Source organism: Galleria mellonella, unplaced genomic scaffold (genome assembly GCF_026898425.1).
Source record: "Galleria mellonella isolate WM207_F2 unplaced genomic scaffold, CSIRO_AGI_GalMel_v1 utg33, whole genome shotgun sequence".
Classification (NCBI taxonomy): Eukaryota; Metazoa; Arthropoda; class Insecta; order Lepidoptera; family Pyralidae; genus Galleria; species Galleria mellonella.
The window spans coordinates 8,573,840-8,601,381 of NW_026442079.1; the positions used below are offsets into that span (position 1 = coordinate 8,573,840).

The 27,542-nt window shown below is 31.3% G+C and overlaps 1 protein-coding gene across 1 annotated transcript; it reads right to left on the minus strand.

Annotated features, from left to right (window-relative positions):
• Positions 1-1,547: 1,547 nt before the first annotated feature.
• LOC113519566 (uncharacterized) lies at positions 1,548-25,197 on the minus strand. The gene is made up of 6 exons (XM_026904682.3): positions 24,977-25,197; positions 7,052-7,196; positions 3,728-3,899; positions 2,634-2,714; positions 2,207-2,299; positions 1,548-1,847 (listed from the first exon to the last, which is right to left on the minus strand). Exons 1-6 carry the CDS (start codon positions 24,991-24,993, stop codon positions 1,744-1,746), a joined length of 612 nt encoding a protein of 203 aa, XP_026760483.1. The 5' UTR covers positions 24,994-25,197; the 3' UTR covers positions 1,548-1,743.
• Positions 25,198-27,542: the final 2,345 nt, after the last annotated feature.

A 27,542-nucleotide genomic window follows, 5' to 3' on the forward strand; every position in this document is an offset into this window, starting at 1 on the left:
CTCTTTTTATCCTCAAGTATCTTAATAGGCGACTAACGGTTTAGTTTTAAGATTTACATAAGTACATTATTCTATGTCTTAAATTTAGTAAGATATAGCACTTCCTCTGGTCAACGTGTTACAGGATTAAGTATCTGCTTTAATGAGATTCTATGTCTGTGATAATATATTATTTCTAATACAATTTTAAGCTTGTTACAAACTTGTAGAGCTAATTTTTTGGGTGTAATAGGTTTGTGTCACCATCTCATTTTAATCGCAAATATTCGTACCCTAACTCTTAGTAGCCTACTAAGGGTTTAGTGTTAAACTCACACTAGGAATTCGACTCTAATTTTCGATATTGTTAACTAAATATTTTTTAAATAATTTTTATTTATGATACTTTGAATGGCAAACAAGCTGATAGCTCACCGGATGGTAAGTGGACATCATAGTGATACCTACGGTACTCATCATTCTTGAAGACTATGGTGTTAAATCTCCGTAATTTTAATGCCTTCCACACCGAAACACAACGGTGCAATCACAATTATTAATAATTCTTAATGTTATATGGAACATTCAAAATGTGAAAACCTAAATATATATATATTATAAATAATAAATATATTATTATAAATAAATAACACATAATAATCATTCAATTCTGATCCTCAAAATAAAAGGATATTTTCATAAAACGAACGGTACGTCAACCATTGCTCAACAGAAAACATCTTTTATTATCATAAACAAATGTTATATCTATCTAGGTTTTCAAATTTTAGGCATAAATTAAGTAAAAAAAATAATTTATTATAAAAATATTTATTTATAAAAAATACTTATAATTTACAAAAGTAGTAAGTATAAATTCTTTCTAATTTATAGACAGGCTACTCTGATTATAGATCAGATTATACGATGGCAGTGTACCTACTTCATATCCGTAAGGATAAAGTTTGGAGTAAGTACCATTCTTTTTAGCATAAGTCTTTGGCGTAAACGTTTCAGGTTACTATTATAGTTAATTATTATACAATCTACGATTATTTCTCGAAATGCAAGATAAGAAACTAGTTCTATAGTGAAACTTATTTGATATTTAACAAACAAGATTTAAATGTCAGCTACTTTTAATATCCTGCTGCAAATATTTACTACATCATTTTATTTTAAACCACTAAGCAAAAATACAATATGGCAATATTTTTTTTTACGTAGAGTTTCCATAGACTGTACTTTAATATTATTATTATAGAATGTAAAATTTAATATAATTAATATCTTCGAATATAAATATATTTCTTCCATCTATACTAGATAAACTCGCTTCATTATTATGCTCAAAAGAATTTTTAATTAATATTTATAATCCATCCAAACATTGGTATTAGTTGAGCAAAATTTTGCTTACATACATATGTACGTCAAATCATTATAGAATTATATTATATCATTTGCTCATATAATGTAGACGAAAAGTAGCTAAAGGGAGTGTGTAGAAAGTTTGTAGTTGTATGCTGACAGTTGTTGTTAAAATTCTGATCTTTGTACATTCTAGATTTATCATCTTTTTTTTAAGAAATAATTAATTCATTCATTTTTAAATCACATTTGGAGAATTTATTATATTAAAAATAGTTGAAACGTTAGACGCCAGAAAATTATGTTATGGTATGAAGATTGTATTGTATCCTCGATTGAATGATACCAAAGGAGTATTTAAGAGGGCTTATTTAAGAAGACGTGGCTATGAAGTTAGTTGCTGCCTCGCCTAGGGAACGTTCTGCCACCTCTCGAGATGGGAGCGGCAGCTTCATTTTGTTCTTCTTGCTCGGGCTCCGACACAGATCTTGATGATGCTGCAACAGATTTTTTTTTATGTGAATTAATCCAAATGGCAATAGTAATACTTTTGACTGGCTCACCAGGAATTACAGTCGTGAGCATATTTATATTCCACAATGATATTGTTGTAATAAACGTCTGATATTTTTACAGATTTGGTTGTAAAACAATTTTATTGAAATGTTTCGAATAGAAAGTTAATCTAATAACTGAAGTCATTACAAATATTTTGTTGAATTTATAATACATTTTTTATTAGGTGGCCCATGAGCTTGTTTGTCATTCTCGTAGTATAAAAAATGTTTAAAAAACTGAATGGTCATTCGTTTCAAATTGTTATTGTTTGCTGTGAAATATAGTAAAAATAACTTACGCCGTCCAAACCGTCCTCTACTGGGTTTTGTGGCAACAGGCGCTTCCTCATTGTTGCTCTCTCGTGCCGGCTGATTGTTGAACCGCTTCTTACCTTGCGTAAAATAAAAAATACGGTAACGAAAAGAATATTTTTTTACGAACAACAATTTTGAATTCATCAGAGTAGCAATATTTTTATTTTTGCTATCTATATCATTTCTATTCAGAAATTTAATCAGTAAGCATTAAATATAATTATTAATTATTTAAATCAGCCATAACATGGTTGTAATAGATGAACCATTCGTACTATTTTAAACATTAATAAATGATTTTCCAATAAATAAATAAATAAGTATAATTATTTTATTAACATATGGCTTGAATTTTAAAGATTACAGCTATTTATTTTTTATGTTTGTTTTAGGATTAAGAATGTAACTTACTGTAGCTAGATTTTGCTGGTGCTTCTGTTACAATGTCCTGCGACGAGGCGGCAGCAGAGCTCGATTGTCCGTGAAGTTTGGCTGAAAAGAAAAGCATTTCGTTGAATATATATGATTTTATTAACGAGCCCCGGCTTCGCACAGATGTCTTCAACATGGAAAATGAGACCAAATTTTTCCTTTACTTTTGTCTCACTCTTATTTTTGTAAGTGCATCCTTTCTGAAGTGATGCAGTTACGATAATGATACATTCGACAATTGATTTTATTTATATAGACTAGACTTTTTTAAGCTGCAAAGATAGGTGTAGAATATAGTAATCTTACGAGTATGTCAAACAAATAGATTCAGGAATTCTACCAATTTTATGAATGTGAAAGTTTGTAAACACGTTTGGATATTTAAAAGTTTGCATATTTATTATATATGATTTAGTTTAAAGGATTGAATACATCAGAATGAAATTAGATAATATTGTATTGTATTGTAAAATCTTTATTACACATAATTTATATTGGGCACATTACACAGACACAGATTTATTATACAATGGCAGACTTATCCCAGACATATAATCTGATCTCTTACAGTCAACCTTTCAGAAGATGAAAGAAAACACCAGAATGTACAAGGGTAAAAACCGTACAGCTAAAAATAAACTCAATAATATCTATATATCATATACAATAAAACATAATTGTGTTCACCTACATATGTAAATAATAATAAACCTACACACATAAATACGTATATAAATAACAAATACATAGATATATGTATTCAAATGGCTCAATGAAAAAGGAGTTACAGAATATAATTTTATGATAATTGCATTAAAGGATTTTAATGATTGTGCCATCTTCAAGTGAATTCCAGAGACGTGCAACATGTGCAGCCCAGTAAATGACTTGACTTGAATAGCTTTGAGTATTAAAACAAGGCAAATCCATAATGAAGACATTACTGCTATGTACCATTTAGATAGATTATATCCTAATTAATACACTTAATTAGTGCACTTTACTTTATATACCAATGCATAAGGACGAAGTCGTAAAAAACAACTAGTATTCGTAATTATATAAGACATTACCTTCAGCTGCTTCAGCTCTCTTTCTTTTCAGAATCGCTAATAAGTCAGTGTTGCTTCTGAAGGGCCGTACTCCACCGCCGATTAACTTCTTTCCTTCCGTAGACGATGGTGGCGCCTCTGTTGAAGGCTCCTCGCCCTCCGCTGGATAGTCTTCATCATATTCTGCCTCCTCCTATAAATAATTATGTACATATATTTTAATGACTATACTGAAACAAGTATAGTAGTATTTTAAATATTGGTTGACCGTAAAAAGTTTGAACATGTTTAATTCTCGAAGTGATGTCCTTTATCCAATCTAAGCAATGTATGAGATAATATAGAAGCCAACAGTGGTATTTAACTGTGATTACATTTAGCTAAACTTTGAGCATAGCGGCTATATAATAGTTTTAGATTCGCATAGAAAAAATAACAATTTCTTATAATTCAAAGACTGATTTGAAACTAAATAAAAGAGTTCAAAGTAAAATAGATCGTAATAGTGTGAGTTAGATACTAAAACTGCGTGTGTCAAATTAAATTTTCTACAAACTCCGATAATGGTAAATAAAATTAATTCATAACACTGCGGACACACGCATGTTATGTGAAATCCGTGTTATGAATAAAATAAAAGAGATATAATCGTTAAATAAAGTTGTTTACAAGCTCTCTTAAAACTTCTTTATGATTCTATCTTGGGATTCGGAATGTTGTTATTTGCTAAGAAGAGCCCAAAAGAAACCCAGTAATTATTTTTTTTATTTATTTACCAAATCATTTCTTATTTGTATGGGTACAATAACTAAAATAAGCTATATTATTTTATCTATGAATTATTTTATAAGGTATTTTTTTTATGTAGTAGCAAACCAATCCTTATAAACAGCACCCAATCACGAATATGACATATGTGCCAGCTATCATCGTCTGAACAATAATTTAGGAAGCTCAACGACCCGGCCCACTATGTTGTTAGCATTCTGAACACTATAGTGGTCATGACTTACAAGTTATTTGACTACCTCACAAGTATAATTACACTAATATACAATGTGAAAAGCAAATGCATTAGAATATATGCTAGTTGAATGAGGTATCGGAAATCGAGTGTTACGTGAACCGTACTAGTCAATGAGTTAATATTATCTTACTAATATTATAAAACTGTAGTTGAGTGATGTCTGTATATAGTAAATATTCAATACATAAGGGGATTTAATGGGATCAATTTCAATTTGTATTCGTAAAGGTTTAACTTAAAAATTTTGTTCAGCAATGGCAGGTAAAAAGCTGTATATATATATATATATATATATATATATATATATATATATATATATATATATATATATATATATAATGTTTAATTTGAGATATAGTTATTATAAAATTAAAACTTTTCACGAACGACAGGTAGACCTAAGATATTGATAATATTTCCCAGGAAAATTCTACGTGTCAATTTTAAGAATTTGCCCGGTTCAATGTTTGAGTTTGATCGGATCAGTGACATCGGTAAGCGTGCAGGTAGAAATTCCTCAGAGGAAAGGAAGGTCTTGCAAAGGTCATGCGCGAAGGTGACCCGATGCTCAACCGCTCGTCCCACCCGCCTTGAACCAGATGTACCCATGCTACCACGGCTTATTTGCGAAACTCGATTTTTGAATACGATATACCTACCATCTTTTTGCATTGAATGCATTCACACCAATGTCAAATGTTTATTCTGATTTGTTACTTTTTCAAACATTCTTAATGTAAATTTTTGTTAAACTCGCAATTTAATATAATACCTATGCTAATCCAATGTTTTTGTTAAAACATTGTCGTGTTGTTTAATTTAAAAAAAGAACGCGAGTTGACTATCAATTTCACTGGTGTGTTTAAAATTTAAATATCGTGTACATCTAAGCACACAGCAATTTATATACGATGAATATATAAATGTGGATCAATTTCAAATTTTGCTCCGGAAAATAATATAACTACTTCATAATGACAAAATGAATATAAAAACACAGAAGTAAATCCTCGACATTAAAAGCAATTCAATATTGTTGACGATATTATATTCTTAACATTATATCTATATAAGAATTTAAAATCTTTTAAAATTGCTTAACAACAGCGTATTTATTTTACAGTAGTCATAATTATATAACGATATCCTTTTTACATTAAATTCCAAAACGTTATTATGAATTGCTAATCCATTCGAAGGCTATTTTGTTTTAAGTTTTACGTAATTATATTTCTGCGAAACATTCTTAATTGTTATCGAAAGGTTTCTAATGCCTAATTTGACGTCGTTAGTGTGTAATTCAATTTAATTGAGAAAGGAAACATTACGTAGTGCAAGCTGTTCCAACTGTATATCGGCGTGAGAAATCGCTGAGTAACTTAAACTGACACCTTGATATGAACAAGCGTCCGCCACTCCTCCGTTCAATTTGTCTAAAACCATCATCGATTTTCAGAAGACTTTGAAGGTTGGTAAGGTTAAAATTATTAGCATTCTTGGGATATTGTTTTAATGCAGCAAATTTTTGTCCAGCATGAGACAAAACACAATAAACATTTTTAATTGCTGAATATACCTAATCGCAGCATGTTCAAGATCAAGTTAATAATAATAATACACTTAAATTTTTCATCATTTGTCGATTTATGTGTTTTTTGACAATAATATTTAATTTTACTAGTAGAATATCATCTAGTAGTGTCATAATTATTATACATTATTTTTGTCTATCACAGATCTCTTTTTTATTATATAGATATCTGAAAAACTATTATTAGATGTTTCTTATTATAAAGCAGTAAAAGTTTTTCATGTTTCTAATTTGATCTTAGATAGTCAATTTTAATAATATGTAATTATTATTCGACATTAATAAACTAAGCCTAAGGCTGTTGAAGGTCACACAAATTCATTATATCTATAGTTTCCGATACATTTAAAGGTACCTACTTGCGAAACCGCAGGTTGGTAGGTACTTCTGACCGGTTATCCGATATCCAAATTGTAACGTGATAATGCTTAGCGACATCGAATTTTAGTATGTTATATTTAGTAAGTATGCATTTTAAAATGATTTAGATTACATCCTCAAATCGATAATCATTAATGATGCTTAGGAGATTATAGCGTGAACGAACATCATAACACAGGATTTTTATATTTATGCTAATATAATAAAACAAAAAAGTTTAGTTTGTTTAAGCGTTCTAATATCTCGAACTACTAATTTTGAAAAACCTTTTTACATTTGATAGCTCATAATACGGAGCACGGGCTCACAATATGCTTATTGGTTTATATTCGTATTGTCAGTTTACCTGTGGAGCTTGTGTGGTTGTCGTTGTAGTTTGTTTCCCTTTCGCTAGACCACGTTTGAGCAGACCTCTGGATGGAGCGGCCCGAGCTTCGCCCTCCTCTTGTGGCCGTGCATTCACCCACGCCACACATGCCAACAGCACTATCCTGTAATTAAAATTATAATCTTAAAATTTTCCGTAAATATCATACAAGTCGCGCCGCGAAGAGGTGGCCTATTCTATGTTGCGTTGTCCCTGCATAGAATATTTCTTCCCCTTCCTTTCCCATAGATGTTGTAAGAGGCGATTAAGGAAACTTATGGTCGAAGGATCAGGGCCGTGCCTGGGTATATGGCCGCCTGCGTGCCAGTCTGTATGGCCGCCCCCAGGATAACATTAAAAAAAACTACTTTAATTTTTAATGTTTATTATTATACACAGGGCATCAAACCGGGAAAAAAAATCAGTTTTTGGTTAACCGAAATCGGCCCAGTAAACAACTTGTAACGATTTGGCCGCCTCTTAATTTCGGCCGCCTGCGTGCGGTGCACGCAATGAACGCCCGTCAGGCACGGCCCTGCGAAGGATGAACAGCGGTATCCTTCTTAAACCATCTTTAAAAGCCTAACTACGGTTGCCAATCCACCTACCAAGCGTGGCAGCTACTGGCAAAATCCCCGTTTATGAAGGAGACTTATGTTCAGCAGTGGAGAATTAACGGCTGATATGATGATGGTAATATAATAGATGTTGTGGCCGACTATATTATATGCAGTAAACTCTCAAATACGATCATTTTCAATAAAATTCATAGGTATGTTTTAATAAATGTAGTTAGTCTTTGCCCTACAATAGTGCACAATGCGCTACCAATAAGTTGATTAAAATATTATCGAAGGTGATACAAAACAACTCAAGAGCGAAGTGATCAAAATAAATTGTTTGCAGCCCTAACTTCTAAGGAAAATGCCACATTATGCAGATCTGCCTCACCTAATTGTCAAAATATTTCTAGATACTACTGCTGAATGGAAGATCAGTTGTTTCGCTGAAAGATCGGAATGAACCACTGGCTCTAGATCTTTGACTTCTGTCCTCCACGGGCCGACATTTTGTCGGCTTCTGATTGGCAACGATATTGTAGTTTTTTTTAATGGGTAATAATGAAATAGTAACCCTGGCTGCGCTATCGTTATATGCTGGCAGGTCACCAGTGCGCCAGAGACAAATAAGTGAGGATGAAATCAGGTCAGTTGACTTCATAAAGAATTAACCAAAATGGTTTCCAGGGGATACCGCGTGGAGCTCCACCTGATAGGGTATATTACTAGCAATGGGGCCGCTAGACCTTATTGCTACCAATTCCTTTTCTACATGGTATTGTAGGTTATTATAATACAATATTATTCAAATATTATTCATTAATAATATTGATTATATATTCATTAACAATTCGACACGAATTATAAAATTCATTTATGTATCTGTTCACTATATCCTAGATATTAATTTGCAAAATTATAAGAAATATCTAAATTTAACTAACACAGAAACAAGATGCTATTCCAACATATTATATAAGACGAACGGGTTATGTTAGACGATGTGGTTTTAAAAAAAATGCACAACATAGCAGTATCTTAAAGATGACGTGTTTGAATGTAACATTTTATATGACTCGGGCAAAAAAATGGTGAAGTCGAATTGGAGAATTGAGGAATCCCTCCTATCCTATATAATCTTTATTAACATTTTTAAATAAGTTTATTACTTCTTAATGGCTTAAGGACTCAACAAGTTCAACCAATTGTCATATTGCCTCTCTAGAGCGAATTTACGTGGGCGACAATGATAATTGTATCAATCTATTCTATAGTATTAAAATTTACTATGAAATAATATAATAATACGAATAAAAACTTTACCGCATAACTACAATTTATTGGTGGAGGTTGTTGAATTACTTAAAAAAAACTGTACTAGTTGAAGTTATGAAATTCCATTTTTCCTGTAATATTAACATAAACTACGTAGATAAACCAAGAAAAGTACAATCTATTAGAAGTTGAAAACCTTTGAAAATTGTAAGCAAACAAATGGCGAGGATTTTATAAAGCCCCTCTATAAAATCCTCGCCATTTGTTTGCTTTTTATACATAAAATTTTAGTCTTCTATTACAAATAATACTCGTTTGGTAAGAGCCCATACAGAACCCTAAAAATGTTAATTTGAAATGTAAATTAGTTATTTTTTAGTTTAGTTTTTTAGTTAAGCAATTTATAATTTACAGTGACCCAATAAACAAAATGTACAAATTAATTAATAATTTTATAAATATTCTTTTTAAATTTTTGTTTGTATTTTATATCAAAGACGTTTAATTATATGACGTTTAGTTCTATCCGTAGTTAGTATGTCCATAAAAAGGAGAAAATTATCAGTTCGTCTTTATAATTATTCTTTTACAATCAATAGAGTTTACTCCCGTAATAGTCTTATACCAGTTTTTTCCCTAAGGAAAGGAAATTTTCAAAAAATAAATACATTATAGGCACATAAACATCGAGATGATTCCACGGTAACTATGGTTTTACTTATAAAATATTTGAATCTCATTAAGAAAAGGTCAAACATCAATCTATTTCTGAGATGTATACCTACAAAACAAGTCTACCGTGTATAATAATGCCGGATTAAAATCCTTACTAATATTATAAATGTAAAAGTGAGTTTATTTGTTACCTCTTAGTGCTGTAATGTCTTAAACAATTATTATGTTTGGTATTCATGTAATATATGGGATGGAAAAGGATATAGGCTACTTTTTAACGTAGTTGGTGAACATATTCCAGTCACGCGCCACAAGATGCAAGTAATCAATTATTGTTTTCGCTCGCACAATTAAAATATATAATTGTAATTAGTAAATAAAAATATTATTAGTATAAGGTAAAGATAATATAAAATCTAAAACAGGTAAAATCCTTATTTTTAGAATAACTAAAGGTAAAAATTATACCTGATTTAGTTATTATATTATTTATTTACTTCTTTATTATAACAATGCCGGTACAGGTTTTACCTTATGTAATATATATGTAGTTATATGTATACATGCTTAGGGTAATACTTTTATTATTAAATTTCAACTCCGTACATTTTTTCCATTATTTGAATATATAGTTTATATCATTTCACTTATTCACATCATTTATTTATTTCACTTTCCATTCTGCTGTTTATTCAATCATGTCACATCCTCAACATGGAGCACCACAAACTTTCACATCTTCTATTGCGCATTTCATCAATCTTTTATATAATGAATGAATAGTAATACCTCCATTTTTCCTATCTGGACAAAACAGTCTTACGAGATAAGTGCAAGCAATACATATCTATAAAATTTCATTAAAATCTATCGTCTTTTTTCGGAGATTAACGTGAACGAGCTTCGTGATATGCAATTTTTGTATATTAAGAATTTCAACATGCTTTAAATGGAACTCAGAGATATGTAATTAGCTTTTTAATGTGCCTCTGAACACATACATGTACGTGATAATGCCAATGAAAACATATCTTCGTGGATGTCTTAGTTGTAAAAAGAAATTATTCAAGTTTCAAGTCTCTAAAATTACCCGTATATAAATATAGTTAATAGGTAATCAATGATAAATCAAGAAAAATATAAACTTTAATAGTTTTTTTCTCGAGTATTTTTTTTTTCTTGCTCTGTTGTATAGTGCTTTTTCTCATAGTTTTTTATTCAACTTAGAATAGCAAACAAGCTGACGGCTCACCTGATGGAAAGTAGTAACTGCTGTCTATAGACATGAACAGTATCATGGATAGAGTATACTCTGTTTTGCCCATGCGTTGCCATACCTGAGAACTAAGGTGTTATGCCTTTGTACCCTGTAAATTCACTACCGTAGTCCACCCTTCAAACCGAAACACAGACATGCAAACACAACAGTTTCACGGTAGAAACACGAATTGGAATAGTCTAAGAGTTGTGACACTTTAACGATAGAAAAGTCTTGTGATATATTATATTCTAACATCATCAAAACCATGTCATATGGGTTGATATAGGTTAAAGAAAACGTGTTACTTAAACATTGTGAGAACATTTAGTATATAGTAAGGATGGATTTTGTTCTAAAAATGCATATTAACAGAATGTCATATTATGTCGTTGCATTTTGAACACGCGAGAGAGTGACACGGCTGAGATCAAGCGACCCTGAAATGTCACCGCCTAGTTACATACAGTGCAGGCGGTATACATGGTCAAGTGTCCGTTCCTCTGACAACGACAGTTCCGTATCCGCTTCGGAAGCTAAACGTTTCCCTTTGCTTTCTCTATTTTATATAATTTGCGATGATGTGACTTACAGATATAATAGTACATTTGCAATATGACATTATGCACAATCACGATTTAGAAGGTACATTATAATTACTCAAGTACATATATTGCTATTGCGGTACCATTTATTACTATAGTATTATATAACAATGTGATGCGCAAAGAATTTATATTCTCATACATCTATCACATTGTACGTTAATATAATTGCATGCTGTCCCACTTTTAAATACGTAGGTGAACATACATACGTTTAACTTCGGTATAGATTCGTGTTAATCAAGTACGTTCGATGGGTAGGGCCTCTTGTTATATGCTGAGTCTATTTTATTTTATCGGAATAATAATTATGATTACGTCCCACAAAAAAACTGGCTGCAATTGTAGCAAAACAAGATATTTTGATTTAAAAACTAAACTTTTGATCTGATTTTGATAACATTTCTCCATAGAAATACCATACTTACAGACTGGTCCCATGACCAGTCTGTAAGTATATCTTTACAGTAAAAATTAGACATTTTCAAATCAGCTTATAGTTAATAACGAAGATTTAAAAAAAAAAATACAACTTGAGAACATCACAAACTGTATACAAAATTTTAAACAACTATAAACAATAATATAGTTTTGGATTTCATTTTATTTATGTGCATAAACATAAATGCAATACTTTCATATCTTCAATAATCAAATAATATCCGTTAACTCATTTGTATGTTGCATTTAATAAACCATCTTAGTGGTTTATCATATGCATACGATGATCTCATATTACCTATTCAATCCAAGTTATCTGGCTTCAAGTCATGTAGCTGACTAGCCAGTGCACAGTAGTGATTTATGCATGTCTATTTTTAATGGTTTTATCGGTGAGATATTGTTAGTAACTTTGGCTAAAATCCAAACAATGATATTTCTAGGGTGAGCATAATAATGCCTATATTATACTCATATATCAAATGTATTCTAATTTACTAGTCCTCTTTGAAATTTACAAAACAAATAGTTAATCATTACTGACACCAAAACAAGCTCAAATCAAACCATCACCTAATTTCAGCAATCTCAATCTCTCTATAGTTATTTTCTTGATAATTAGTTTCAAATAACTGAATTTCTATTAATTGAATACAAATTGTAATTGCACCTACTTATTTGGAGTTATTTGTTTGTTTATGTAGATAATTATGAAGTTCAATGTAACCTATGTTGATATAAGAAGCACATAAAAAAAGTTGACGACCCTATTTGTTTCTTTCACAAACGATAAATATAAAAGTAGAAATAATAAATTGTGCGTCAAGTCACGTCGGAAAAGCGCAGCTTTCTATATATGCGATAATATGTAGCGTGTCGTACTAGTGGGCGCATTGAATGTGTAATTGTAACCTCAAATCATGGCAAGGTCAGTCGGGCAGAAACCAGAAGTGGCAAAAAGTGGGCTGACCTCGCGGTGCAATGCGGCAGTGCCACCGCTACCATCAAACTAGCTCTGTGCACTTTTGGAACTGTCGCGCGACTCCCAAACGTCATCTGAATAAGATTGCAATTTAAATAAAAAAAATTTGAACATCTAAACTAAAACAATGTTGATTCCATCACAGAGCAATTTGGTTACGAGATATGCTGATTTGAATGCGATAAATTGAGACATGCCTACATGAGAAGCTTTCCTATGTAGACATTCCCACAGAAAGAACAATGAACCGGTTGAGTAACGACAGAGTCTACATACCTATGTAATATTTACAATTATAAGTGATAAGAAGTAGGCTCGATTGAACGCTTACTAAAATATATTCATTTTTATCATTATGCAAGATGAGAGGTCACCGATAAAGAAACTATGAAACGTTGAGTTTTGTTAGTCCTCAGTCTTATAGGCAAATGTCAATCGTCTGCTTGGGCAATAGTGTTTTATTACCAAATGTTACAGACATTTTGTTCGCTGTAATGCCGCCGCAGCGGTTGAGTAAGTGGTAGGTATGTTAAAGCGCATCCCCATCTAGTCACGTCTTTGTCTATAATGCATGCCTACTATTATCTTCAAAACTTGATTACTTATAGATTGATATTTATTATTAATGATATTATTAATAATTATTATAAACATTTATTATAAACATTATTATTAATTCCTAATTTATTTAATGCATTACATAATAGCATTGTAATATACGATGTTGGACGTCAATTGTATATTAAATTTAGCAATGGCAGCTGCAGACATCATGTAGATTATTGTACAAACAATGACAGGAGAATGAATTGAAAAATACTCGATTTAATTCAGAAAATAAACATATATAAAAGCAATATATTTTTTATTTTTCCACAATTATCATCAAGTTCAATGCACTACTGTCACCTCCCTTTCAAACCATTTAATTAAAAAAATTGTTTCTTAGAGTTAAAATACGTGTATATTGCTACTTTGACTTCTTTGTTTGTTGAACATTTCTAACATCCTAAGTGTTTTTTTTAGATTAAGAAACAGAAAGAAGTCGAATGATGTCAAAGCAGATGAACATACAATCAAAATCGGCTTAGCCTTTTTAGGAATCGGCGAACTGAGTCTTCTCCGCTATTTTGATTGTTGATTTATATTGATGTTGATACATCTGAGATAATCCATTCCAACAAAGGGATTTAAAAATTTTTTGGATTGCTTTCAAATAACTCTAAACAGTCAAGTGAAATATTCAAACGCATTCGTTTCTGTTCGTTTAAAAATAGCCGCGGAGCCCACTTTCCTGACACCTTATGGGAACCCAATTCGTTCATTATGATTTTGAGTTCATTCATAAGAAACACCTTATCTTTATAAGAATAGAAAACTTGTTTACAAGCTCTTTTAAATCGTCAATTTTTTATGACTGTACTGTATTTTGCATTTACATGGGTACTGTGACTATAATTAGAATTAAGTTCTATTTATACATATGTCTCTTATGAAAAGACTCAAAACATCTCGGTTATTTCTATATTTTCAATCTGTGTTCTCGCATATTTAAATCAATTACCTTTCCAATCATTTGACCAGTAGTGGACGTCGAAGGCCGGAGAACGAAGGGTTCGCCTTTCATACTGATGAATATTATATCCGGATGAATATGACAGAGTTGAATTCCCTATTGGCCATTATAATCATGAATGGCCTTTGTTGATAACCCTTTTACAAAAATTGTTGTGGAGACAAAGTTGCTCCATTTTTGGTAATGACGTTGTATAGTTTGATGTCTAAGTCCTATTAATATAATAAATGCGACTTAGTAACAATCTATGAATGGATCTTTCACGTAAAAACTTTTGATAAAATTTGATGTATGCATAACATATAGGATACTTTATATACTGATGCACGCGGATGAAGTTGCGAAATATAGATAGTAATAAAATTACAAGTAATTATATAATACACATATTTCAAACTTCGCACAGTCAACTAGTTTGAACTGAACTAAATAATATTTTATTAATTATTTGATTTGAAGAATTGAATGGATTCGTGTCAAATACTACTTTTCAACCCACCCTTGTATTAAGCGCAATTTTTTTATTTTCCTATTATAAACATTAGTTAAGAGTGGAAAGATACGCTTCAGTTATATATTTGATCATTAGCGAAATTCCAGTATATTATGTATTCCAGTAATTATTCCAGTATTATTATGTTTTCCCTTATGAGGACAGTTAGTGATAAATTTAAAATCCGTTTTAGCATGTTGATTGATACTAACTGGGACTTTGTACGAAAGTCGTCTGCTTGAGTATCTCTGTCCCAGTGTTTTGCATGGTGTGTTTCAGTTTGAAGAGGATGCAGAGACATAACACCTTAGTTCTCAGGAATGGCAATGCATAAGGGGTATTATAAACTGTTACTTTCATGATGCTGTTTAAATCTATAGAGGACGGGTACCGCTTTCCATTAAGTGACCCGTTGTCATTGTTTGGTAAACTAAAATTGGTATTCGAGTATCTACACATACTTTACTAATACTTAATACCATTCCGTCATCATTATTATAAGCAGAAAAAGAATTAGATTATTATTTTATTATTTAAACTTTGTGCAATCGAGTAACCTCTCGGAAATATGAGAAAAAGTATTTTACTTACTGTCATTTTTTTTTTAAATAACTGTTTAGATATCCATGTTCTATTCAAATCTTTAATATTTGGAAGAAATAATAAAGTTTTTTTTTTACCTAAGATATTTATAAAATATCAGTAGTCGTGCTTTTTCGTGACTTAATTTTCATTTCGATATAATTTTATGTAAATTTTCCTCTCAATTGTGTGACCTCTAAAACCTGTTGTGGTCGATGTTGAGGGTACAATCATCATCTACATGTTATATCGACTTTATAATAAGACATTACTGGATCGAAACCTCCAAGGACTTATTTAGCGAAGCAAGTATTTTATTGACAACTAGTTTTTTCCGCGACTGCGTATGGATTTTGGAAGCAGGAAATTCAATTAAATAGACTACTTTTAGATGGTATATCAAGATACAACATAAACAAGATTTTAAATTAGACCTTCAAAAATATAATTATAAAAACTGCATTCAATTCGGTGAAGAAGTATTTGTGTAATGCCGAAACAAATGTACACACAGAAACAAATTATAATAATTATTGTTTTAAGCTTCTATACCCCTTATTAAGAATCCTCATATTAATTTTTCTTAAATATGTACAAACATGGTCTAGTTACAATTTTATTATATTTGAAAAACGTAATGTGCTAGAATGTAAATTCTAAAAGAACCCAAACTGTACGCGTTGTTTAGATGGACTAAACAACAGTTGAGTTCCTTCGCTAATCTACATAAAATAACTATTCACATTGCAACGAGCACGAAATATATTATACTTATTTATACACACTGAACTTGCACCGCATACAAATTACTGTATGTACAGAAAGCATATCATTAAATATTATCAAGATCGGTGTTACCCTGAGAAATCAGAGAGAAACTCAAGCGTAACAACGGTCTAAACATAATAATAATCTTTATACTGCGCGTCCAAAACGCAAAACACGTATCTTTGCCAAACATTTTATTAATTACGTATATACAGTTAATACAATATTTAGCAAAGTTACTTTGGTGAAGCCAATCATATAATTTCAGTGAATTTTAACTGTAAATAATTAGTCGCTGTCCATATTTCATCGTACGTTTATCAAGTTTGTTCTCGTATTATAGAACTCTCGTTTTTATGCTTCTAAACATGGCTAGATTGTATAAAAAATTAAAAAGCTTGTTATTATAACATGATAATCATCTTCATTGACATTGTAAATGTAAAAGTTTGTAAAGATGTTTGTATGTGTGTATGTTTGTTGTTCAATCATGTTTAAACGGCTGATCAGATTTAAATAAAATTTAGTACATGCGTAGGTTATATCCTTTTTTAACACATATACTCTATACTATATATAGTATAGTAGTATACTTAGTTATTAGACTCTTAACTTATGCGTTGTATTTGGGAACTTTTTAACCCAAACAACTAATAGGTACATCCCGATTACGTGGTCAATGTCGCAGATAAAAATTAGAAATAGAAAACTTTCGAAGCAGGTGCTTCGGAATTTTTCTTCCCACATCTTCTTTGATCCCACAACTTCTAAGCCATGATAGAACCAGTGCTCTTACTACTTGAGCTACCGCTTTATCATATCACTGTCGAGACTGGAAATAAGCCAATTAATGTTGGAAAGACGAGGCAAAGCCTTATTCGGCTTCACAAGTATTGTTTAAAGCCATGTTAACCAAAGTAGCTTATTAATTACTATTTCGGTAAACTCTATACGAGTTTCCAACTTGATAAATTGAAACTTGAGAAGTAGTAATAAAAAAGGACCTGTACAAATATATATTAATTATAATAACGTAGGTATATATAACAATTTTAATATCAAAGATAAAATTGGATAATACAATTTTTAAACAATATACAATTGTGCTTCTTATTGTTATTTCTATTTCTTTATTTTTACTTTTAAAAAGAGACACGTATTTATTCGTATAAAAAATATTTGTGTATATTTAAGCACAAATTACTCACTAACACTCATATTTGACTACTACTAACCCCTTTATTTTATCCCCTATTACCATTTAATATCTATTTATATAAAATATTAAAATTTAAACCGATTTTGATTAAGACTCAGACTTCAATTAAACACATTTTTTTTCGTTTTTCTACATATATTGGTTTCATATAATGTTATTCACGTTTTTCATAATTATTATGAAATAAATCTTAACATTTTATTTCATATTTCTTTTTTTTAAATCAAAAGCATGCATTTGCCATTTTATATCATCTACAGACGATGCACGTCTCTGTAACCAATATGCACCTAAGTGTAAGTATCTATTGCTTGAAACAAAGTAATGTAATAATTAGACATCTGTAGACGAAATATCTATGCATTATGAAATATACATAGCGTAAACAGTTAGTACAAAATCGTTGCACAGAATTTTAATACATTTAAAATCTTTGTTAATTGAGGTCAACAACTATAGCTGACTGCATTTATTATCACTAGTTACGAATAAATACTCGTTGTCTGTAGACATTGCAAAACCAAAGAGCACTAAGACTTTAATTTACAACTAGCTACTTATCTACAGTAGTTAAATATTTAACCCCCAACGCAAAAAGGAAGTGCGTTATAAGCTTAAAATGTCTATCTACACAGATACACATATGACTATACTCGTAGAATCATAGCTCTAACTGATGGACCGATTACGATTACAAGTTTTTTTATTAAAAAATAAAAACTGGTATGATTGAGATTGTTTTTAGCTATGTTTTTTATTTTTAAAATAAACTCATTTTCTACTAGGCGAAGGTATTTTACCAACTTCCACAAATCCGATTCATTTAAAATTGGGTGTACTGTTCATCGTCATCTTCATATTAGACATTATCTGTCCACTGCTGAACTGGTTCTAAGTCACCTATATCCATTGATTCCCTGGAATGCATTTAGGGTCGTCATTCAATCTAATGAGGGATGTACCGCTACTTTGATTATGCTATTTTTCCATGATATGTTAACCTTGATCTGATACTACAGCGTCAAGTAGCAGGAGTCTGTAAGAGGATGCCTAACTTAACTTACAGCAGATATAACCTGTTTGGATTCATTAGAATGTTTCTAATATAAGTGTTAGACAGATAGTAATCGGGACCTTTACCTTTCATATCTTTGTTTGTATCGTGGATTTTTTTAAATTTTCAATAAATTCATTTTGTATCACTAAGGCAAAAAAGAAACGTATGACTCGTGCGATAGTCATTAAATGCGAATTATGCTTACTTACAATTTTGTTTAAAAATCAATTACATATTTGAAAAGGATGAATGAAAGAAGAATTGCCGAAAGAGATTTATTAAACTCGAATGAATGGAGATGTCAGTAGAGGCTGACCTAGTCAGATTAATACGTCTATCAAATAGGTGACGTGCTGCAGAAGAGCTAAATTAAAAGTGCCCGTAACCATCGGGTACGTATGAAAAGATTGATGAACGTGGACAAAACGAAAGAGATCTGATTGAATCGAAGCATTTCGTATTTCCATGTTTCTGTCTAACCTAATGGGAGACAGGCATGTATATACAGATATATGTATATATAAACGTACCAACGATTTAAATAAATCTAGTTGAAAAATAACTAATCCTCAACATAATTAATTCCTGATTAAATTTTAATGCAATACTAGGCCAATTAATAAAAAAACTATTAATAGCAGACTGGCCGCCGTCTGGTGTCCTTCTTCTTATATATTTATGTAATTTTATTATGTATATTTTGCTATTATGATAAATTTATTAAAAATCGAGGTCTAGGCAATCCGGTATAAATGCGTTATAATATTTTTTTTTAAGTATTATATTTATTTAAGTTTTCAACATTAGTTCGACCGAGAATCAAAACAGAAATCTTTGCAATGTGCAGCAAATTTAGTATGGGGTTAATTAAAATAGAATAAAATATAGAAAATACAAACATAAAAGAATAAGCAACATCGGTTCAGATTACACTTACGATAGTTTAAATACAAGGCTAAGTGTAAAAATGGGAGCTTAATGTACATTCACAACGACTTAGATTAATGAAAATATCGCGCAGTTGTACATCGGCAAATTGAGATACTACTCTTTTTAAACTTGTTTAGAAGAAATTTATTTTATTACCGCATTTAATGATATATGTTTATCTAATGATGGCAAAACAAAATCCAAGCGTTCTACAAAAATAAACATATAAGCTTTTCCTATGTTTATGTAAATTATTGATTGATTGTAAACAAATCTATAATATAAAAATAAAACTCCGAATGTGTTGCTAAGCGCAAATTTCAAGAACAACTGAACCGATTTCGCTAATGCTCTTTGTAGAATATTTCTTGAAGTACGAGGATGGTTCTTACGGAGAGAAAAATTTAAAAAATTGCCTGAAAAATCTAAAAACAACACTTTTCTATACTTCCATACAAACGATTCGTATACTTAAAAGTCAATTTGAACTTTAATACCATACTATAAAGTCAAAATGTTAGTGGAGAAGTTCCGGGAAGTCAAAATAATTGAGTGACGTGCACGGCGTGTTTTATAATTTTTATTTTTTGACATTATGTAATTGTTGACTTATTAACTATCTTTTTTTCCTTACTAGCTGACCCGACATCCCAAATAATAGAATAAGTATTAAAAAAAGTAAAAAATTAAAGAATCGACCATTAGGCGGTATGAAGTTCACGGGGTCAGCTAGTTAAAAATTAAATAACTATAAAAATAAAAATTGTCTGTAATACTTGGATTCTTGAATAAATCTTAATAGACAATTTAATATATTAAATATCTCTGTAGGTTCGCAAACTACATTTAAGCAAATTAATTGCTGAACTGACATTGATGAAAATTTAAATCAAAACTGATTATGTTATGGCATCGTTTATTACAGAATACGAATTCAGAGCAATCATTAAAATGTATTATAATAATAATGTTCCAAGTGAATACTAATAATACTAAGTGAATTTATAATCTAACTGTGACAATTTTATTAATGCATGTGACGTCATTGCAAGGCCATATCTTGTCTTCAGTTCTATGAAATATAAACAAGTTAAGGGCACAGACAATGTATTAAGAAATATATATATAATAAAATATTAATGTATTCGCTAAATGTTAAGAAACATCTTCATTGCAACAGTTTAACAGGGCTATGATCTATGATGATCCTACTAATATTATAAATGTGGAAGGTTGTAAAGACTTTTAAATGTTTAGGTGTTTAGATGTGCATTTACTTTATACATACCTACTTGGTACGTCCACTGAGTATTTTTATCTTAATTTACATGCAAATACCCGCAATAATGTGAAAATGAGTTTATTTGTTTGATAACTTAAGCGTCTATAATAATATAATAGCGTCTTAATGACTTTGATGAAGTCGATTGAGATAAAAGTAGCCCATTACTTTTATCTCAATCAACATAACATACACTGATCACGCGGACAAAATCGCGGCTAAAACTAGTATTTCATAAAATCAATTTTCTTTTAAAATCTTCAAAACTGTAACACATTCAAAGAAAATCTGAAAATGTTTGTAGCTTGAAAAATAACCGAGTTTGTATATTTTACATATAGACAATAGTCGCCTTATGGTCCCGGCATAGAACGGGCCACCCCTTCATTTACCATAGGTGTCGTAAGAAGCGAACTTAACGGTCGAGGGATGGACAGCAGCATTCCTTTTGAAACGTCTTCAAAACCTAATTGTGGTTGCTGGCTAAGCTCGCCTGCTAAGCGTGGCAAATACTGATAAAACCTTTACTCTATTGACGAGGTTTTGGTAAACATACGTTCAGCAGTGGATAGTCAATGGTTGATATGGTATATTATATTATAGAATGAGTATGAAACATTTTTTGACAGTATTCATTCCATCAGACAATATTAACATGTAATAAGTTATTATCACAATGTTTAATCAAAATTTATCTATATATATAAAAATTAATGCCACTTTTCGTTGTAATTTTATAACTCAAGCACGGGCTCACCTATCCTAACCAAATGTTTAGGCTTTGTTCGAACTATTTTTTAGATGGTTTATGTGAAGTATGCACAAAATCGGTCGAGTGGTTCTTCATTTATCACATTTTTTGTAACAAATGAATTCAATAAATGGCGGATCATTTTGTTTATAGGGATTATTGCGTCAATTTAAAACTTTTTAAGATGGGAATTGTGCTGTCAAATTGAAACTTTTTTCAGTGTTGACAGTTCAAACATGTTGTTATGTCATTCATGCGGTCATTCACAAATAGCTAGCAATTAATAATTTTTTTTTGTTTTAATAAATGAATTTGATGTTAATTTTTTTTTATTATTTCACTTTATACGTAGCGAAGCACGTACCGGGCCGCTAGTCTAATATAAATTTTGAATATATATAATTATTTGTATAATTAGTTATCTATCTACAAACATAAATAAACACATAAATAAAAAAGAAAATATTTTCATTACATATATATTCACATATTTCTTACGAAATAATAGTAATATACTCGTTAGACCGTGAATTAAGAAAAAAGGTTATAAGAGATACAATGAGGTATATTCTATACATTTACAAGAAAATAGGCTAAATAAAAATCTATATACTGTAAGTTTGTATACGTATATATTCTTGTAGGTTACAATAAAAAAGTCGTACTTATAACAAAAGATCAGTGTAGGTCATCGACCACCGTCCAATGTTATAAACCTTACATATTACCTAGTACAGAGAGCAGAAAGAGTTTATGATACCTAAATATTTTTTATGTCAACGAGCAGTTCTTTGTTTGATTTTTTAAGCAATTTTTAATGACAACCAAGCTAATGCGGATTACCAGTCACATTGCTAGCAATATTGCTAATATATCCCGTCAGGACGACTTTCACTTGGTCACCCTTGGAAACCATTGTGTTAAATTCCTGGTGTATTTTTATACCAGCCATATATTATAGTATACCATTCCAGTGTCATCCATTAAAAAAAAACAAACTGACGTCCCGACTGTTTAAAATAATAACAGTCACATATAGATATTAACAGCACCTTGAAATTCGCAAAAAAAAAACACTATAACACCCCTGGTGGTAACCACTCATGCGCTATTACTTCTGAGGACTCTGCTGTTATGTTTCAGTACCTATTGTATACTATTATATCTCACTCTTCAAACCGAAACACGGCGAGCAAATGCGTATAGGTGCTTAATGGCAAAAATAGGTGTGCGGCTGAGATGCCCTAATAGACAAATTTTGTCTAGTTTTTCTCTAATAGAGATTTTTTAGCCTGTCAATTATCGAGGAAATTATAAATATTATTTCTATATGACACATATGTCAATACTTGTATTTAAAAAAAAAATTACATAGTCATTAATTCTTATATTGCATTTATATAAGAATTAATGACTACAATCTTAAATTTTATAGATAGAGTATCAAATACGGAGTAGATGGAGCCTCAAAGAGGGGTAACTTTTTATTGTCAATTGCTAATTAATTGTCAAATTAGCCGACTCGTCGCTTTGTCAGTGTTCAATATACTTATGCACATAATGTATTCTGACGTATCCATATTTAATTATTTAATAAATAAAAAAAACTTACGCATTAAAAAGTTGAAAAAATTATAAAACAATAAATATAGAAGTTATGAAGGAAATACTCATAACTATTTATCACGCAAAATTGTATGAAAATGTTGACCCGTTTTTTTCGAAGCATTTGTATGGTGACACTCTATTTATATAATCTAAGATTACAATTTATAGGTAAACAGTTTTATTCTCGATATAGGCGGAAAGAAGATAAAAAAATTGAAACGACGAAAGTCGCGGGCGAGAGCTTGTAAAATAAAATGTCTAATCGTGAGGTTCTATACGAAGTATGCACCCACAACAATGAACTTTAACTCGACTTAATATTACTATACAGTTTAAAGCACAGCTGTTTAGTAATAAAATGTCTATTGTTATAACTATGCAACTTTCATAACAAATGTCTTGTGGGTGCTGCAACATGGAGTATAGGGCGTAGCTGTACCACGCTAATATAAAAGACATGCATCTTCAATTATTACATGAACGATAATTTACTGAATTTATTAGATATTCAATTGTTGCATGATAAAGAATTAATTAAATTAATTAAATGGTGTTCCAATTTCCACTCGTTCTCGATCGGGTCAGTTTAAGAAGTTGTCCGATTTTCATTGTCTTTTTATTACTGGGTATATATTAGACAAAAGAAATAATATATGTTTAAAATAATTACTACAAATATGTAACTTTGCAATTTCAAATTTATAATTATGTATTTAAACACTATAGTAGCATTTTATTACTTTCTTTAGTAATATTATTATATTAGTTTATATTTGAGCTAAGGAAGAACTTTTACATAATACCCAGTCTACACTCTGCTGCCATGACTAATGCAGCGCCCAGGCTTTCCTCTCGGGTGAAGCTATAACTATCCATCCTACATAACATTACGTTGCTTGCCTAATCATAGGTCGCGAGCCTAACTTTCAACATGGGACAGACCAATTTAAAGAACCGGTTCTAAGTCTCGCTCAATTAATTTTAAAATTAATTGGTTTATTAGGTCAGAGCATAGTTTCTATAATAAGGTATTTTAATGTAAGAATTATGAAATTTTATATAGTAATAAATAATATATAAATTGATTGCCTTGTCAAGTAAATGTGCGGCTGTGATATGCAAAATGTCTAAGTGCACGACACCGTTACTTTATTTCTATAGAATTTATCTACCTTAGCAATGGAAGTCGGATTTAATATTAATAAATAATTGACCTAGTCGTAGGCGACAGGTAATATTTATATTTAATATGTAGTGTGCCATTCCTGCAACACCCTTGGTGCTAAGAATGACATTAGAAAGGCAAAACACTTTTTATACGCATTGCTATGTTGGTATTCGACGTACGTGGAACATTTAATTCACTTACACGGTTACAATGCGTATTTATTCCATGCTGAATACCTTGTTAAACCGAAAATTAACTGTTTACGTTTATCGCCATATCTTAAGTTACATCAACCTAATTGTTAAATAAAAAAATAATTACGTGAAGTATATTTTTTTAATCGCCTGGCGAAATACCTGATCAGGAAATAACAGATGAATAGATTGTTCATTTTTCAAACTAAAATATAAATTAGTTTTTTTTTTTTTAATAAATTCATTAGAAAAAAAAACAGTAAGAAAATTATCTAAATATAAATAAATAAAAAAAAACAGTTTTAAGATCATTCTTATATATATTCATCTGTCATGGCACATCGCAAATACAGTCGCACAGCAATTAAAGCTTTAAGTCCTAGACAATGGAAAAGCGTACCCATATCTAGTTAATTACTAAAATATATATTTATCTATATTGAATATACGAGATATGAAAAACACATAGAAGTTACTCACAAGGGTAAGATCTTCATGTTCGTTCTGAGGTGGTGTCGCAACAAGCACTGGTCCTTTCTCCACGGCGCGCTACTGAGCAGGTCCACAGCGGTCGGAGGCCACGGTTGATCTGCGACCACTGCAGGCGCCACTGCTCTAGAGGCCTGGCCTGACGCTTGCAGCCCGCCGCGCCTCAGCACCAGCCTGATTTAAATTCGGTATGCCGCACGCGCCGCGTCGCCGCACGACCACATTGCGATCTTCGGCCGTCGAAATAGTGTAAATCCTGTTGTGACGTCGCCGTAGCGCTCGTGATTCGCTTATTAAATAGCTTTTTTGGAAATTCTAACGGTATTGTTTAAAAATTGTATTGTCTGTCGCTTTCGGTTGACGCTGTTTCTAAACAGTCGAATTCGAATAGATACACCCATGAACAGATACCACATAGTCTTTCCTATGATACTAAATGATCAATTTTGCTTATAATGTGGTATAGAAGTTATTATATATCTACTGCACTGTTCAAACAATCTTACTTTTCTAGTAATTGCTACAACAATACAGATAATAGCAGTTACCTATTTATAGGTACCTACATTGTGTACTCACTATACTATTACTATATTGCCGTGTGATCTCGGCATAGGATAGACCACCCCTTCCTTTCCCGTGAGCGTCGTAAGTGACGACTACGGGAGAGCGATAGGATGGGCAGTAGCTTCCCTCCAAAAGACCTCTAAAAACCTAATTGCGGTTGAGAACCCGCCTCACTGCTAAGCGGGGCAACTACTGGCAAAAGTGCCCTTATGGCGAAGGCTTATGTTCAGCAATGGACAATTAAAAGCTGATATGATATGATGATATTGTATACTTATTTATGTAAATAAGTGTTCTATCTCGAATGTAACCATATGATTAGATAGAGCATAGGCATATTATTTCTAAGGTGCGTTTTCTCTAAAATGTTAAAGACTGTATGAAATTGGCCAAACGTGTGGTGACTGAAAGATATGCCCACAACATAACGCTACAATTGTAATTAATTTGCTACGACATTTTCTTATTTTTATCAAGTGGGACGGATTTAGTTTGCGAATATACCTACTTGTTTTGTAGTGCAATATTAAGTGAAGAGATTCTGCACACGATTGTTTTTAATACAAACTTGACAAAGAAAAACAAAGCTCTCTCTCTCAATAATCACCTTCAGAATACCTAAACAATCTTCAAGTCGTCTTCTATTAATTGATTTTGCCATTGCCCTTGAATGCATTATTTTTAATGGCGGAAATGTGGGGGGAAGGGATTGTTAATACGAGTAATGCGGACTACCAGTCTCATTGCTAGCAATATATAGTATATTGCTAGCAATGAGACTGGTAGACAGATCAAGTCGATCTCCACGTGCTCCGCTTTGAAAACTAGCGTGCTGAATTCCAGGTATGTTCATCACGATGAGCTAACTGACTTGCTTTCCCATTCTTACCTATCATTTTTCACTGGAGTATCGCCAGCGTATACATTAATTATAATTACTAGAGGTTTGAAAATAAGTTTTCAAAAGAAAAATCCTTTTTTTATTAGAAGGAATTTATTAATAAATAATAAATAATAACAATATGACTATTGCATTTACAGACCTAATAAGATTAGTAATTTTTATATACAATAGACTTATAAAAATTATATATATTTTTCTTGAAAAAATAATATACTTTAAGAGAAAAGGAAGCAATTCAATGTGACTCTTGTTTTTTTATTAGTAAATATAGATTGGCAACTCCGTTAGCGTTATCGGTAGGTATATGATGGCGTGGCAATGATGGATGAGGATGGAGAGGATGAGATTGGTGAGGATCAGGTAGCACATTATGACAAATTCCATAAGAATTATCCTTGATAAACTTTAAGGGAAACCAGGTGGAGGTTGACCCGATAGGGTATATTGCTAGCAATAGGACTGTTAGACTCTATTACTAACAATTCCTTTCTTCTGTGTGACTGTTGTGCCCATCATCATTAGCTTAGATTTAGTTTCTACTAAATTAGGCAATAGTCATTATCGATAGTTCCACTCGCAGCGTAGTTTCGCGTATTTGCATTTTTGTTAATTTTTTTTTTTTGTAGATAATTTAGCATAGGTAGACTCACTGAGAGTCTATTTGCTTGTAGTCTTGTTATCTGATTGTGTTGTGAAAGAAACATGTAAACCTAATGCTGGATTCACAATATGTGGAAAACCCAAATTTTAAATCTAATACTTTCGTTTTGTGCCGTGCTTTATGATAGAAGTATAGATCCTCTACTTGGATTAGTCGCACGTTAGTTTAGTTTGCTGATTAAGCTAAGTATAAATGTTATTTCGTATAACAAATAATGCATACATACATACATATCTGTCACGCCTGTCTCCCATTAGGGTAGGCAGAAACAATGGAACGCCAAATGCTTCGATTCAAACAAACCTCTTTCGCTTCTTCCACATTCATCAATCTTGTCATACACGCTCGTCGATTACGGGTACTTTTAATTTGGCCCTTCTTCAGCACGTCGCCTATTTGGTCGACATACGTCCGTCTAGGGCGGC

What these genes read in the sequence shown, in the direction of transcription:
- LOC113519566 (XM_026904682.3), bottom strand. An exon ending in CAACCACACAAGCTCCACAG is followed by an intron (nt 3,900 to 7,051) that starts GTAAACTGACAA and finishes AATTATTTATAG; the next exon opens with GAGGAGGCAGAATATGATGA. An exon ending in ACCAGCAAAATCTAGCTACA is followed by an intron (nt 2,300 to 2,633) that starts GTAAGTTACATT and finishes ATTTTACGCAAG; the next exon opens with GTAAGAAGCGGTTCAACAAT.